Genomic DNA, 17,338 nt, shown 5'->3' with positions numbered 1-17,338 from the left:
AGTTCATGTCAGTCTCTCCAGGCCTTTCTGAAATCATCCTGCTGATCATTTCTTACAGAACAAGAATATTCCATAACATTCATATACCACAATTTATTCAGCCATTCTCCAACTGATGGGCATCCACTCAGTTTCCAGTTTCTGGCCACTACAAAGAAGGCTGCCACAAATTTTCTTTTTTTTTAATTAAATATTTTTTTATTATATATATTTTTATAACATTATCCCTTGTATTCATTTTTCCAAATTATCCCCCCCTCCCTCTACTCCCTCCCCCCGATGACAGGAAATCCCATACATTTTACTTGTGTTACATTATAACCTAGATACAATACATGTGTGTAAATACCATTTTCTTGTTGCACAATAAGCATTAGATTCCGAAAGTACATGTAACCTGGGCAGACAGATATTAGTGCTAACAATTTACATTCACTTCCCAGTGTTTCTTCTCTGGGTGTAGCTACCTCTGTCCATCATTGATCAACTGGAAGTGAGTTGGCTCTTCTTTATGTTGAAGATTTCCACTTCCATCAGAATACATCCTCATACAGTATTGTTGTTGAAGTGTACAGTGATCTTCTGGTTCTGCTCATTTCACTCAGCATCAGTTGATGTAAGTCTCTCCAGGCCTCTCTATATTCCTCCTGCTGGTCATTTCTTACAGAGCAATAATATTCCATAACCTTCATATACCATAATTTACCCAACCATTCTCCAACTGATGGACATCCATTCATCTTCCAGTTTCTAGCTACAACAAAAAGAGCTGCCACAAACATTTTGGCACATATATGTCTCTTTCTGCTCTTTAGTATTTCTTTGGGATATAAGCCCAGTAGTAGCAGTGCTGGGTCAAAGGGTATGCACAGTTTGATAACTTTTTGGGCATAGTTCCAAATTGCTCTCCAGAATGGCTGGATTCTTTCACAACTCCACCAGCAATGTATTAGTGTCCCAGTTTTCCCACATCCTCTCCAACATTCATCATTATTTGTTCCTGTCATCTTAGCCAATCTGACAGGTGTGTAGTGGTATCTCAGAGTTGTCTTAATTTGCATTTCTCTAATCAGTAGTGATTTGGAACAATCTTTCATGTGAGTGGATATAGTTTCAATTTCTTCATCTGAGAATTGTCTGTTCATATCCTTTGACCATTTATCAATTGGAGAATGGTTCGGTTTCTTATAAATTAGGGTCAGTTCTCTATATATTTTGGAAATGAGACCTTTGTCAGAACCTTTGCTTTTAAAAATATTTTCCCAGTTTGTTACTTCCCTTCTAATCTTGTTTGCATTAGTATTATTTGTACAGAAACTTTTTAGTTTGATGTAATCAAAATCTTCTATTTTGTGATCAATAATGATCTCTAGTTCTCCTCTGGTCATAAATTCCTTCCTCCTCCATAGGTCTGAGAGGTAGACTATCCTCTGTTCCTCTAATCTATTTATGATCTCATTCTTTATGCCTAAGTCATGGACCCATTTTGATATTATCTTGGTATATGGTGTTAAGTGTGGATCCATATCTAATTTCTGCCATACTAATTTCCAGTTTTCCCAACAGTTTTTTCCAAATAATGAATTTTTATCCCTAATGTTGGTATCTTTGGGTTTGTCAAAGATTAGATTGCTATAGATGTACCCTTTTTTGTCCTTTGTATCTAATCTGTTCCACTGATCTACCGGTCTATTTCTTAGCCAATACCAAATGGTTTTGGTGACTGCTGCTATATAATATAGCTTTAGATCAGGTACACTTAGACCACCTTCCTCTGAGTTTTTTTTCATTAGATCCCTTGCAATTCTCGACCTTTTATTCTTCCATATGAATTTTGTTGTTATTTTTTCTAGGTCATTGAAATAGTTTCTTGGGAGTCTGATTGGTATAGCACTAAATAAATAGATTAGTTTGGGGAGTATTGTCATCTTTATTATATTCTCTCAGCCTATCCAAGAGCACTGAATGTCTTTCCAATTATTTAAATCTGACTTTATTTTTGTGGCAAGTGTTTTGTAATTTTTCTCATATAATTCCTGACTTTTCTTTGGTAGATGGATTCCCAAATACTTTATACTCTCAACATTTGTTTGGAATGGAATTTCTCTTTGTATCTCTTGCTGTTGCATTTTGTTAGTGACATATAAAAATGCTGAGGATTTATGTGGATTTATTTTGTATCCTGCCACTTTGCTGAAATTTTGAATTATTTCTAGTAGCTTTTTAGCAGAGTCTTTGGTGTTCTCTAAGTATACCATCATGTCATCTGCAAAAAGTGATAGTTTGATTTCCTCATGTCCTACTCTAATTCCTTGAATCTCTTTCTCGGCTCTTATTGCCGAGGCTAGCGTTTCTAGTACTATATTGAATAGTAATGGTGATAGTGGGCAACCTTGTTTCACTCCTGATCTTACTGGGAAAGGTTGTAGTTTATTTCTATTGCATATTATGCTTACTGACGGTCTTAAATATATGCTCCTGATTATTCTAAGGAATAGTCCATTTATTCCTATACTCTCAAGAGTTTTTAGTAGGAATGGATGTTGGATTTTGTCAAATGCTTTTTCTGCATCTATTGAGATGATCATATGGTTCTTATTAATTTGATTATTAATATGGTCAATTATATTAATAGTTTTCCTAATATTAAACCGGCCCTGCATTCCTGGAATAAATCCTACTTGATCATAGTGTATTATCCTGGAGATGATTTTCTGAAGTCTTTTTGCTAATATCTTATTTAAGATTTTAGCATCAATATTCATTAAGGAAATTGGTCTATAATTTTCTTTCTCAGTTTTCGCTCTACCTGGTTTAGGTATCAGTACCATGTCTGTGTCATAAAAGGAGTTTGGTAGGACTCCTTCGTCCCCTATTTTTTCAAATAATTTATATAACATTGGGGCTAATTGTTCTTTAAATGTTTGGTAGAATTCACATGTGAATCCATCTGGTCCTGGGGATTTTTTCCTGGGGAGTTGATTAATAGCTTGTTCTATTTCTTTTTCTGAAATGGGACTATTTAAGCAATTTATTTCCTCCTCTGTTAATCTAGGGAGCCTATATTTTTGGAGGAAGTCATCCATTTCACTTAAGTTATCAAATTTATTGGCATAAAGTTGAGCAAAGTAACTCCTTATTATTTCTCTAATTTCCTCTTCATTGGTGGAAAGATCCCCCTTTTCATTTGTAAGACTAACAATTTGATTTTCCTCTTTCTTTTTTCTGATCAGATTTACCAAAGGTTTATCTATTTTATTGGCTTTTTCATAAAACCAACTCTTGGTTTTATTTATTTACTTTTATATTACTTTTTTTATAATTTACTTTCAATATTATTGATTTCTCCTTTTAATTTTTGTATTTCAAGTTTAATATTTGGTTGGGGGTGCCACAAATTTTCTTGCACATACGGGTCCCTTTCCCTTCTTTAAGATCTCTTTGGGATATAAGCCCAGTAGTAACACTGCTGGGTCAAAGGGTACGCACAGTTTGCATAGTTCCAAATTTCATAAGCCATTTCTAATTTGCCTTCTAAGGCTGTGTAGTCCTGCAAACTGACTGCCCTAGTTAGAAATTCACATTGGGCAAAACTAAATTATCTTTTCCCATCTTAGCCCTCTTAGTATTTCGGTTCTCTTGAATAGATTTAGCTGTTCATAAATGTGTACATTAAGCCCCTAAAACCAAACTTCCTGTGGCTGGCTTGTTTTGGGACATAGCAGCCAATGCAGGTAAAGCCAGAGAGTATCCATCATGCCAGATGAAGAGACACAGCCTGGGGATTGCCAATTGTTCTAGGAAATATTCTGCTGCAGCATGGTTCCCATGGAGGAAAGCTGGAAAGGATAGCAAGGGAGCAGCAGGGTCTTCCTGTGTATCTACATGTCGAGGGTTATTACCTCTGCAGCAGCTTCATTCCCAACTCTCCAGGAAAAAAATATGCTTTATTTGTCATTTATGGGAAGAGTAATCTTATGAAGTACTTTTAAGATCTCCAAGGCACTTTTTCTTACTACGGCCTTGTGAAATAGGTGATACCATGACTATTAGTTCTATTTAAAGTGTCATACAAGGCTGTGGTCTTCAGGAACAGGAGAAGAAGCCCTGCTGAAGTAGTCAGAGGACCCTGATTTCAAATCCTGCCTCTGAGGCTTATGGACTGTGTGAACATGGACAATCACTTTCCAAGAGACTTTATCTTGAAAATGAGAGTGAGGGGTTAGATGACTCTCAAATACTTTGTAACTCTGAATCTTATTTCTTTAAGTCCAGCACTTTTTCCAAAGAAATTTATTGTTTATAGTATGTTGTCTTTCAGGAAGTGAGGGAAAGGTGAATCCCCCTCCTCTTTCCTTAGTAACTCTACCCCTCCCCTATTTCTTTGGGCTTCTGGGCTTGTTTCTAATTCAGTTATGGAGAAAGCAAGGGAGTTCCAGGAAAACATCTACTTCTGCTTCATTGACTACACTAAACCTTTGACTTTGTGGATCACAACAAAATATGGCAAGTCCTCAAAGAGATGGGAGTACCACATCATCTTACTTGTCTCTTGACAAGTATATGTGTCAAGAAGCAGCATGGAACGATTTATTGGTTTTAGATTGGAACAGGAGTCCAACACGGCTGTTTATTGTTACCTTATTTGTTTTTACATCATGCAAAATGCTGGGCTGGATGAATCAAAAACTAGAACCAAGATTGTCAGGAGAAATAGTAACAGTCTCAGCTATGGCACCACTCTAATGGTAGAAAGTAAAGAGGAACTAAGAAGCCTCTTGATGAGGGTGAAAGAAGAAAGTATAAAAGATGGCTTGAAGCTTAACAACCAAAAAACTAAGATCTTGGCAACTGGTCTCATCATTTCTTGGCAAATAGATGGGGATAGGATGGGAATGGAAGCAGGGTCAGCTTTTATGTTCTTAGATTCAAAAATCACTGAAGATGGTGATTATAGCCATGAAATTAGAAGACATTTGCTTCTTGGTAGGAAAGTTAGGGCAAATCTTGACAGTATACCGAAAATCAGAGATATCACCTTGCTGACAAGATCAGTATAGTCACAGCTATCATTTCTTCAGTCGCAACATATGGCTGTAAGAGTCCGAATATACGGAAAGCTAAGCACTGAAGAATTTGGAATTGTGATGCTGGAGAAGACTTTTGAGAGTCCCTTGAACAATAAAGAGATCATATCAGTTAATACTTAAAGATCTGGATTCACTTTATTCAGTGGAAGGTCACATATTGAAGGTCTAACACTTTGGCCACGTAATAAGAAGAGGAACTCATTGGAAAAGACCCTGACGTTGGCAAAGATTGAAAGGCAAAAGGAGAAGGGGATGGGAGCCAGAGATGAGAAGAATAGATAATATCATACAAACAATGAATTGAATGGAGATAGGGAAAAATAGAAGGGCCGCCCGGTTGTGCTGTGGCCCTTGGGTCGGACACAACTGAGCAACAATTTAAATTCTTATCCTTTGACTAGGATTAGAATGATGATAATACTTAGTCCTACTCGGATCACATATGTGGTATTTCTTTTTTTTTTTAAATTATACCTTATTTGTTTATTTTAACATACATTTTAAAAAAATTCTCAGTTTCCAGTTCTTTCCCTTCTTTCCTTTCTCATCCATTGAGAGGGTAAGCAATAAGATATTAGTTATAAATGTGAAGTTATATAAACATATTTCCATATTAGCCATGTTGCAAAAAAATAAGAAAAAAAACAAGTTAAATTTTAAAGTCTGCTTCAATATGTACTCTCTCCGAGTTCATCAATTTTCTTTCTAGATTTTAGTGTTCTAAGCAACATTTTTCTTCATGAGTCCTTTGGAGTCACCTTGGATTATTGTAGCCACAGTATTAGAGTAGCCAGGTCTTTAGGGCAGGTAGATAGTACAATGGATAGAGCATCAGGCCTGGAGTTCAAATTTGGCCTCAGAAACTTACTACCTGTATGACCTTGGGCAAGACCAGTTTGCCTTTGTTTTTTCATCTATAAAATGAGCTAGAGAAGAAAAAAAGAAATCATTACAATATCTTTGCCCAGAAAATCTCAAATAGAGTCACAAAGTGTTGGCTACAATCGGACAAGCCAAATTTTTCACACTTGATCATCATTATATGTGACATTTTTTGATGCCACAGTTTGGAAAGTGTGATGATAAATTGAAGAGTATTCAGAGGAGGGTAACAAGAATGATGAAGGCCCTCTAGATTATACCATATGAGAATTGATTGAAAGAACTGACCATATTTTATTTGGAAAAGAGAAGACTTAGAGGACCAAGGTAGATATCTTGAAATCTCTGTAGGGCTATCTGGTAGAAGAGAGATTCTACTTGTTCTGCTTGGACCTGGTTGAAGTGCATAAGTAGGCTTTCTCTTGCCCGATGTCTTTGTCCTCCAAGTCTCTGCTCCCAACTCCCTTCCTTCTTCCTTTTCTCTTTTAGTGATATCTGCTCCTTTAGATTTGATACTCTTTCCTAAATCTATAGCTAACTGCCCTTGCCCAGGACCAACTTTTCTTCTTTTTCTGTCCCTTCTCCAGGAACAATGCCATCTACTCCTATAGGTTTGGTTGTCTCCTCTGTGAATATGACTCCTAAGTCTAGAGCTAGCCCATTGAACATAATCACCAAATGACGACTGGAGTCTTCTTCCCAAACGTGCCACATGTATCTTAAACTCAACATTTCTCTTCTCCATGCCAAAGTGCTCCCAAGGTTCTTTATTTGCGTTGATAGTACCACCATTTCCATAGTTTCCTTGCCTTTAGGATATCTTAGTTTTTCCCCCTTTCTCAACCACTCATTGGCCAAGTCTAGTGGATTCTAGCTTTACAGTATTCCTCAACATCTTCTCCCTTTTCTCCGCTCACAACCACCACCCATGTTAAGGCTTTTGTTACCTCTTGTTTGAGATGCTATAGTAGCCTCCTAACTGATCTCTGCCTTCTGAGCTTTCCTCTCTTCATGTATCCTCCACACAGCTACCAAAATAACTACCTAATGCACAGGTCTGACTGTGGTAGCTCACAAATCTGGGTAACATGTCAGTCCCTCCAAGTGTGGCTTCAATGTCTCTTTCTAGACTTAGAACACATTAGTTTCCTTTTTTGCACTGTGGGTTCCCAACAAACCACACTGTGTATTCTCTGACTCGAACCTTCCCCACCGTTCATTCTTACAGGCCTTTACTTTGCCTTAAATGCAGTCCTTTCTCTAGAACTTTCTGAATTCTCTTGCTTTAAAGTTCATTGTGAGTGTCACCCCTCCGCTGTAAAGTCTTCTCTAAGTGTTCTTTATGCCCTGATTTCTCTGGAGAACTTTGTCTAGATCTCTCATTTGCTCCTCTCCCCAGCTCCCTACCCATTTGTTCTACTTCTTTAGTTTTTTGTTTGTTTGTTTGTTTGTTTTTAAACAGTTTGCAGGTCATATCTGCCTAATAGAACTTAAGCTCTAGAAGTGCTGGGACTCTTCTGATTTGGGGTGTGGGGGAGCCGTATTGGTTTTGTTAGCGTCTGGCCGGCTCCAGTCCTGAGCACAGTCGGTTTCTGTAGAGTATCTGGCATTGAACAAATGTGGAATTGTTTAGCGACAGATTTGCAGCATGAAGAAATGAATCAAAGGCAGACAGTAAGCAAAAGCATTTGATTAAGGGACACGAGGCCATCTCAGATGCATCCACCAAAGGAGGTCCCCGGATTGGGGACACAGATTGGGCTGCCGTGCTGCTGGCTGCGGCCTTCCCCGTGTAATCATTGACTGATTGGACACCTGCCCGGTGCTTGGCTCCAAGGAGACAAAGCTTGGTTCTTCCCGGACCTAAAGCACACTTGGGATATTCTCTGTGCTTCCAGAGGTCAGCTTCTTCTCCCACTCTGTGTATTTAAATGGATGGGGCAAGTGGGAAGTGAGTCAGTAGCCAAGGATGCACCTCATCCTTCATCTCTAAGAGAGGGCCACCTAGATCATTACCCATGAGATAGTTACCCCAAAAAAGTCCCCTCTAAAACAAGGTTGAAGATTTCTGTTACCTTAGCTGTTACACTAGATGGGAATCCTGGAGTCTGAGGATAAGGGAGGATGCCCGGGCTGTGGGAACAGATAATTGACCTAGTGAGGGTTCCAAAGAATTATTAAGGCTTACAATTTTTTGTCCCCCCGAACTCTGCTGGGAAATGCTGCCTTGTGGTCAGTAGTGAGATTCGGGGGTGCGGATCAGGGGACCCTCGTTGCAGAGATTTTGTAGCGAGAGACTAGGTAGGTGGTCTTAGAGTCGGGACCCCCGGCTCAAGTTCTGGCTGAGTGACCCTGGAGCAGTCGCTTTAACTCGGCGCTCACATGCAAGTCTAACAGACCTCAGGAGCTAAGAAAGAGCCGGTGTGCCCGGGCTGATTCCTCCCTCCCGGGGCAGCCAGCCAGGGCCCGGGGGGTGGGGTGGGTGGGGGGCGCTGGGAAGGCCCCGACACTTGCTCGCTGGCGCTTCTCTCCCCGGCCCCGGGCTCGGGAGGCCGGCTGGCCGACCCCCTGGCCCGCCTCCGCCTCGTCCGTTCCCGGCATTTCCGGCCCGGGCCCCTTTGTGGCCCGACGGTCCCCGGCCGGCTGGGGCCGCCGGCGCTCCTCCGGGGCACCTGCTGCTGCAGGTTCCCGTGACGTGGCCAGCAGAGAGCTCTTTTGGTATGCTAAGGAGCCGCTCGGCGGGAGGGCCGCGAGCGGCCCGGGACTTCCTTCGGCCCCGCTTCGCTCCCCTCTCCCCGGTCCGGCCCATTTGGGGGGCCCGAGACGTGCGACCTCGGGCAAGCCGCTGCCCCCGCTCGGAGCCTCCGTTTCCACGTCGGTAAAAGAGGCCGTGCCGGGCGGGCCGAACGAGGCGACCCCGAGGTTCCTCGGGGTCATTCTTCCTGCTCGGGAAATGCCTGCAGAAAGCAGGTCCCCACCTCCCGCCCCCCGCCGGGCCGCTGGCTGAACCCGGGCCGGGCCTGGGTGGCTCCCGCGACGCTGATGCAAGCTGGAGAGAAAATCCGTGTTCCGTCCTCAAGTTCACCGGGCCCTTGTTAGAACCGCCTTTCCCTCTCACCTTCCAACTAGATGGAATGGAGGAGGCTGAAAGCCGGCTCCCGGCAGAAAGCCACTACTGTGCTGCGGGCCGATTTCCCCCCCAGGCTTTCCGAGTTCAGGGGGCTTCTTAGGCCTCCCCCCGCCCCGCCCCCATGCACCTTTTGAACCTTTTCCAGCTCGGTTAGGATCTGGGCTTAGCAGCCTCGCAGCTGTTTTTCCACCCCGGACAATTAAAGGTGACTCGCTGGAGCCCCGTATTGTTTCTTCTCGCAGCCTGACCCGAACATGTGAACCCCTTTGCATGATATATGCAACAGTTGCAATAGAAATTGCGAGGAGCAGAAATGCGGGAACAATGAGAGGCAGATGGTCCTGCCTACGGGTCCCTGCCTCCAGCTAACCTACAGCATGTCACGGAGCTCGCGGCCGGCCTGCCGGGCGGCTCCCTCCTCCCCGGCCGAGGTGTTAACGGCGCTGCCCCTTCCCCCGCGCCGCTTCGGCGGCCCCCCGGAACTTGTTGCCTTTCCCATCCCTCCTGCATCGAACTGCCGGGGCGCGCCACTTTGCACATAGCCAGCCGCCGGACGTTAGGGGCAGGTTCAGTCTTCAACTTGGGAGGGACCTTGGAGGTCATCCCGGAGGGGACTGCGCGCGTGCACACGCACACACACACGCGCGCGCGCGCGCACACACACACACACACACACACACACACACACACACACACACACACACACACACTCTCCCTCGCTCAGTGTTTGCTTTTGCCATTACTGAGAGCTCCCAGGCATTTTGATGGCGCGAAGCAGAAAGCCATCGGCCGGGAACACGTTTCGCCGGTGCCCAATGGTAGGGGCGGAAATGGGCTTTTCACATAGTCAGCTAGAAAATGACCTTTCCCGGAGCGGACCGCTCCAGGCGTCGGGGCCGGCGCTTGGAGGCTGCTCTGCGCTCTTCAGGAGCCCTTGCTCGTCCTGCTTCCTCGGGCACGAGCATTGGATTTCAAAAGGAGCCCAGGGGCTTGGCCACAGACAGGTGGGAACTCCGTTGGAGCCTGAGGGTCGTGTCACCGGGGCCCTTATTGCGTGACCTTGGGCCGGTCAGTTCTCTCTCCCAGAGCTTTCAGTTCAAAGAGGGAGTGGGCCTAGCTGATTTTGCAGGCCACTTCCAACACTTAAATTGATGACCGATGTTTATTTTTGCCTCACCGGGGATTTCCTGGCATTCTTACATTCAAATGCAGATTTCTTAGTTACCAATAAAATTGAATGACTGGGAGAGAAGGTAATTGAAACCTCCATTGAACTTTGCATAGATAAGGTGTCTGAGAATTTAACCACTTGGTCCCCAGAGCTTTTTTTTTTTTTTTTTTTTTTAACTCACACTTGTTATTCCTTCAAACACTGTAGTTGGGACTTCTGAAAGTCTCTTCCATATAGCTGCTACTACAAAGATAAGATGGGGGAGGGGGAGCTTGAATTTCTCTAGGGAGATTCTCTCTCTCCTGGGGAAAAGGGGAGACTGGGAAGAAAAATAAGGAGCCTGCTCCTTTTCTGTGGGAAGGCACTGGGATAAAGAGCACTGCTTTTTTTGTCTGACTGGCCCTGTGATTTCTTCAATGTTGGGATCGTTTGGTGCCCAGAATTTCCTCTGATGTGGTTTTATGAAAAGCGCCTTGCCCAAAGGTCAGGCGTTGAAGTCAGGGTTTCAGGATTTCGAGACTAGCTTTTTAGCCACTGTTTGCTTCCATCTCCCAGAAACCTCTTAGTGGGTTTCGAGCTGGACCTGGTGCGCCGATGTCGGAGAAGTGAGCTTTCTCCTGAAAGACGGCGTAACTCTAGGGCCAGCTAGACAGGTTCTTATAATCTCAAAGTCTGCATCAGAAAGAGGGGTTTTTAAAAAGTCCAAAATCCTGTACCCTAAATAGCACTTGTGCCTTCTCTATGAAGTAAGTCCTGCTCTGGTCCAGCAGGTAGGGAAAGTCACTTTGTAGTGGGAACTGCTGAGTTTGATCGTGAAAATTCATTTTCTACTTCCTCCTGCATCTGCAGCAGCAGTTGTGAAAGACCATCAGGTGCCTTTGACCAGAGCACAAACCTTTCCTTGCATCTGTTGCTCATGATTTCATTTCCATATTAATACATGAAAGGCTTCATGGCATTGGAGATAGAGGGCTAAGATTTGGAGCTGAGAAGACTTGGATTTGAATTCCACCTCCCAGATTTACCTCTCAGCCTCAGTTTCCTCAGCTGTAAATAGCCTAAGGAGACCTAGAGTTAGAGTGGGGTCCAAATGAGATAATGCAGGGGAAGTGCTCTGGAACGTATTGCATAATTGTCAGTTTATGTTGTTAATAATAATATTTAATATTATTCTAACTCTGACTGGCAAAATGAGATACTAATTTTTCGAAACCTGATAGATTCCAGCATCCAAAGAATATTCAAAGGCACAAGTAATTGATTTCCTACTCTCCGATTACTCCTCCGTGGGGCATGTTCTGGTCACAAGCAAGCCCCTCTGGGCTGTTACTCTGGTGTAAATTAGCCGATGGCAGGTGCCCGGTGCTCCAATGTTGGTGATCCCTCCTTCCTCCTCCTCAGTGCCAGGACCAGTCTCACTGGGGGCACAAAGCTACTTGGATTCTCCCGAAGCTCCCTTCACTTTGGCACTAAAGAAAAGCTTATCCATTTTATCCATACTTATACTTATTTACTCATCTAATTCAGCCTCTACTTCCTAATCATGGACCATGGTGAAATATTCTCTCCCTAGCCTCTATTTTGTGTCCGGTTTCTATGAAAAGGAAACAGGAAGATTAATCTCCCCCCCCCCCTCACACACACACACACACACACCTATCCTGGAAGAAAAACTAAGAAGTGAATCACTTCTAATGGCTTTCTCAGGTAGGCTGGCAACTTTATTCAATCCTATATTTCTTAACCACTTAAAAACTTCCCTCGTGTCATATTTTCATTTCCTCTGATAACAAGCAGGTGTGTTTCAGGATTTTTGTTGGGGTTGGAACTGTTTTTATGGAAAGGTGTGAAAGCATTTTAGGACGAGTCCTAGCTGAAAAGCTGCCATGCCTCTCTGTCTCTGGTAGTTCCCTTTAATTTCCAGAGAATTGGCAGTTGTTCCCAGATCAGTTCCTTTCTTTTGGAGCTATTCAAGCGTCAGGGATTATATGTCTCTATAGCCAGTTAACTGTTTTTCCAGAGAAACCTTGATAATGAAGGTTCTGTTGGACTGATGGAGATAGTGGGACTGGAAATCAAAATCTTTTCTACGTCCCTTACCCATCTCATCACACATGCCGACATCTCTTCTTCCTGAACCATTACCCGATTAACAGATATTGGGTATATACATAACAATAGGATTATGGATTTAGAGCTGGGAGGGAACCTCACTTTTCTAATCCAATCTCCTCATTTGACAGATGAGGAAAACTGAGGGCTGGTGCAGGAAAAGTGACTTGCCAAATGTTTCTTAGGTAGTCAACACAGTTCACATTTTGAATCCGGGTCCTGAGACTTCAAATCTAGCCCTCCTCCCCTCCTTTAGAGCACAACACCTGACTCTCTCTCTCTCTCTCTCTCTTTCTCTCTCTCTCTCTCTCTCTCTCTCTCTCTCTCTCTCTCTCTCTCTCTCTCTCTCTCTCTCTCTCTCTCTCTCTGTCTCTCTCCCTCTCTCCCCGCCCTCTATCTATCAATTTTATTTGTTCTGAAACTCTCCCAATATGTGCTTTCTTGTGTGGTGTGCTCCTGGCTAGTATAACAATGCCCTTGTCTGGGGAAAGGGCGGGCTCTGGCTTTTAGAATATAGTCGGGCGTTGGCTTTAAGCACCTAAATCCGAGGAGTTCTCTTTCTCCCGTGGTACTTTCTCCTACCTTTTGCCTTTAAAAAAAAAAATGCCAAATCAGCGCCCTGTGCGAATTTGCTTGCGGTGACACTGGCTGAATCCTTCTTTGCTCGACTCCTTCCAACCCATATCCCCCCCCGCCCCCCACCAGAGACAACTTGAAAGAAATCCAACTAGGAGTGTATGAGGCTTTGCTTGTTGTCAAACGTCTTTGGAGGGGAAAAAAGGGAGGGGGCAAAGTCTCCAGACCCAATTCTCCTCCACAAAAACTCGCCCTGGAGCCTAGAACACCATTTAAGCCTCGGGAGGGGAAACTAAAAAGCTGCCTCCGGTGGGTGGAGGCCCCGGCTCCCTCCGGGAAGATAGAAATTTGCCTCAGGCCCCTGTAGCAAGTGGTAAAAGTCGTCTGTGTGTAAAGAACCGAAGGTTTGAGGTTTTATCTGCGAGGCTGTGGGCGCGGGGGACTGGAAACCGGGAAGCTAAGGCTGGAGGCTGGCGCTTGGGGGGGAGCCCTCTGCAGTGATGTGTGGAGCCCCAAGTCCCCCCAGTGCCCCGCCCAAGAAGCCTGCGGGATAAGCCTCGGGAGGTGAATGGGCTGCGGGATAAGCCTCGGCTCTCCTCTTCGGGACCCTCATTGCCCGGCGGCGGAGCGGGCGCACGGAGATATGTCGGGAGGGCGGCGGGTTCATTCGGCAGCCCAAGTTTCGTTCCTTGAGGACGGCCGAGTGACGGGACTTTAACGCGGCCGCCTCTCGCTGCCGGAGGAGCGGGCAGACAAATAAAGAAGACAAAGCTTCAGTTTGGGTGGCGTTTGCTGGTGCCTCACATCCAGGGAGCGCAAAAGGCGCCCTGGGCTGTACGTTTAGAAGTGGAAGGTCACTTAGCCCTAGCCCCTGATTTTACAAACGAGGAAACCGAGGTACAGGGACTTGCGGGTAGCCGCCCAGGTAGTACGGGGACAGAACGGGGAGGTGAAGTCAGAGGTTCTCTCCCGAGCCGACTGTCCGCCGCACTCGGTGGCACGGAGGGCGGGGAGGAGGAAGGGGGCGAGTGAGGGGACTGCGAGGAAAACACTCCGAGCTGGGGCTTTTCGAAAAGAGGGGAAATAGGACATTAAAAGCGGTCTGGAAATCTCTAGGGGGGCGGCAACGGGGCGCAGAAGGGGAAGAGAGAGAAGGGAAGCCTCAAACGGTGATCTTTGTTTTCTTTATCCTCTCGCCCGAGGCTCCGGTGGGCATTTTCCTTTGAAAGGTTATAATGAAGATCTCCCGCCAGCTTTTTAGTTTTGTCAAAAATTCCAGTTCGGCTCAGGTTTGGTCCCACCGGGCCGGCTCGCCCCCAGGGGCAGCTCGGAGGGCTATAATGCCCTCTGCTCTGTGCGGCTCAGGGCAAACCCGACCGTGCAACAAGTGTACAGCCCCTTAGTGCCCGGACCCGCCCCCCGAAGCGCCCGCTTGGTGCCCACTCAGGGGACTCTGAAGGAGTTCAAAGGGCAGGATGGTGGAAGGGAGATTCTCTCATATTCGTTTGCTCCTCTCTTCTCCCTTGAGAAAAACTTCACGACAAAGTGTGGGGCCGCAGAGCATTTCTAAGCGCCCTTCGGGGAACAAGAACAAGTTTTCCCTCCCATCCTTCCCTCCCCCCCCCAGCCCCAGCGCCCGCCCCGCCCCGCCCCCCCCCCCCCCCCCCCCGTTTTAAAACGAAATGTTACAAAATCGCCAAGACTCGTGTGATTACCGGTTCTAAAATTTATTGAGCTCTCCTCTCGGAGATCAGGGGAAAGTCTTTTAAAAAGCTCACACAAATCCCCCCCACCCCCACCCCAAACCCTAACACATCTGCTGCCGCTTCGGATGTTTTTGTTTGTAGAAGCCACGAACTCAGCATCCATCGAAAAGTCCCACCCCACTTTTATACAGAAGCTTACAAACCCGAGAGCGCGGTGAGGAAAGAACACACGACTTACTATAAATTAGAAGCTTGCCTTTGCGACCTGAAGAATATATTCCCCCCCCCCCCCCCAAGGCGAGGAGACGGGGAGCGAGACGCTCCAGTGTTCGGGATAGAAAGCTAAACGAGACTAGGTGAAGAGAGAAGTAGTTAAACAAGTGTAAACAGTCGGCCCCGTTCCCCGCTTCCCGACTTCTTCCACGTCTAAACAAACCCTGACAATGCGAGATATCGAATTAAACACAAAGACCTGGCACTACGGGGAGATAAGCTAGAGGGAGGGGGAGGGGGCAGAGGAGGCCTTCTCTGTTTTCCAAACATCACAGAAATGCCCAGCAAACATAGGGGAAGGGGAGGGCGGGGGCGGGGGCCGGCGGGCGAGGAGCGTGGTGCGCTGGAAAAGAAATGTGGTACTCGGGACTGCCCGAGTCCCTGGCTAGTGGGGACGGCGGTCCCGACTCGGGAGGAGGCTGCCGGGGAAGGCAAGGCTGCAGCGGGAGAGGAGGTGAAGAGCAGGGCACGAGGGATGGCTGCTGGCTCGTCGTCTGGTTGGCTTTGGGCCGCTCGGGTGGCTCAGATATGAGTCAGTGGCACGGTGCCGTTCACCGCAGTCCCGGCACTTTGGTAGTGTTGGTGAACGCCGTGCAATCGGCCGCCCTGCAGGGACGAAGCGTCTGTGGCGTCCCCCCCCGGCGGGAGGTACATGCTGATCATATCCCTCAGGTCGCCCAGGCAAGCCCTCTGCGAGTGGGCGCCGATGGCGGCCGGCGGCGGGGAGCTGGGCTCCGACTTCACCACGGAGCCCATGGAGCCCAGGCTCATGGCGGCGGCGGCGGCCGCCGCGGCGCCGGGCTGCTGGCCGTAGGCGGCGGCCGCGGCGGCGGGAGACATGCCGCCGTAGGTGGAGGCGGCGGCGGCGGCGGCCGCGGCGTTCATGTAGGTTTGGGCGGCCGGCATCATGGGGCTGTACTGCAGGCCGGCCATGTCGTAGCGGTGCATCTGCTGCAGCTGCGGGCCGTTCATGCCCGGGTGCTGGCCGTAGCTGAGCTGCTCGGGCATCAGCGAGTACGCCCCGTTGGCCCAGCCGTTCATGTGCGCGTACGTGTCCAGCCTCTGGCCCACGCCGACGGGGCTGTTGACGGCCGCGGTGCCGGGGGGGAGCAGGTTGCCGGGCAGGGAGTACTTGTCCTTCTTGAGCAGCGTCTTGGTCTTCCGCCGGGGCCGGTACTTGTAGTCCGGGTACTCCTTCATGTGCACGGCGCGCAGCCGCTTGGCCTCGTCGATGAAGGGCCGCTTCTCGGCGTCCGTGAGCAGCTTCCAGTCGGCGCCCAGCCGCTTGCTGATCTCCGAGTTGTGCATCTTGGGGTTCTCCAGGGCCATCTTGCGTCTCTGCCCCCGGGACCACACCATGAAAGCGTTCATGGGCCGCTTGACCCGGTCCTGGTCGCCGCCGCCGCCACCGCCGCCGCCGCCGGGGGCGGCGGCGCCCCCTCCCCCTCCTCCCGCATTCGCCCCGCTCTTGCCCGTGCCCCCGGGGGCCGCGGTGCCGCCCGCTCCCGCCGGAGGCCCCTGGACCACCGGGCTTTTCATCTCACTCTCCAGGAGACTGTACATGGCAGGCGCTGGCAGGAGGTGCGCCAGTTTGCCTGTGGGACGCTCGCGAGGCGGGAAGGGAAGAGAAAGAAACGAGCGCCCGGGGATCGGGTGGGAGGGGCGCGGGCAGAGTCCGAGGTCCCGGAGACTGCAGCAACTTTTCGCCCTCCGCCTGTGCCGCGGCCGCCGGGGCCGCCGGGTGAGCCTCGCTTTACCTCTCGGCCGCGCGCTTCTCGGCACCTCGGGGCTCCCTTCGCCGCCTGCCGGCAGTCAGCACCGGGCTCGGGGGGCTGGGGGTACACAGAAACACACGGACGGGCGTCTCCCTAAGAACGAGCACACACGAAACACAGACACGCACATACACACGCGAGTCGGGATGCCTCCGGAGCTCCCGGTTTCCCGGACGCTCCTTCAGCTCTCTGGCTCTCCTCTCCTCTGCTCTGGAGGAGCCTGATTGACTGCCTATAAATGAACGGGCGGCAGCCAATCAGAGCGCAGATCCCGACAGGCCCCGGAGAAGACGAATTGACCAGTTGTAAAACTTTCGCTTGGGGGGGGTGGGGGTGCTCTTTGTCACCGGGTGTCGGATTCAATTCCGCGTCGGGATCTGGAGAAGGACTTGGGTGGGCGGGGGTGGGGGGAAGGAATGAGGAGGAGGAAGGAAGGAGGAGGGAGGGAGACGGGGGGCAGGGGGAGGACGCAGCCGCTGATCTAGGTTGGAGGACCTTTTAACCTTAAAGGCTCCCCTGGAATAAATCAGAAGTGGAAGCGATGAAATGCTGAGCGAAGAGGCCGGGGTTTTCTTCTGCTTTCCCCGTGGCCCGGGCCCGGAATTCCCGGGAGGGGAGAGAGT

General features: G+C 48.1%; 1 protein-coding gene across 1 annotated transcript; it reads right to left on the bottom strand.

The window, feature by feature from the left end:
- Nucleotides 1–14,681: 14,681 nt before the first annotated feature.
- On the bottom strand, nucleotides 14,682–16,751 carry SOX3 (SRY-box transcription factor 3). The gene has a single exon (XM_074277757.1). The coding sequence runs from the start codon at nucleotides 16,501–16,503 to the stop codon at nucleotides 15,463–15,465; it is 1,041 nt and encodes a 346-aa protein (XP_074133858.1). The 5' UTR covers nucleotides 16,504–16,751; the 3' UTR covers nucleotides 14,682–15,462.
- Between the last annotated feature and the right edge of the window lie 587 nt (nucleotides 16,752–17,338).

This window comes from Sminthopsis crassicaudata, chromosome X, assembly GCF_048593235.1.
Source record: "Sminthopsis crassicaudata isolate SCR6 chromosome X, ASM4859323v1, whole genome shotgun sequence".
NCBI classification, from domain to species: Eukaryota; Metazoa; Chordata; class Mammalia; order Dasyuromorphia; family Dasyuridae; genus Sminthopsis; species Sminthopsis crassicaudata.
Note: the sequence above shows the minus strand (reverse complement) of the source record. Positions and strands in the feature narration are given on the sequence as shown.

What these genes read in the sequence shown, in the direction of transcription:
- SOX3 (XM_074277757.1), bottom strand. Translation starts at nt 16,503, where the DNA reads ATGTACAGTCTCCTGGAGAGTGAGATGAAAAGCCCGGTGGTCCAGGGG.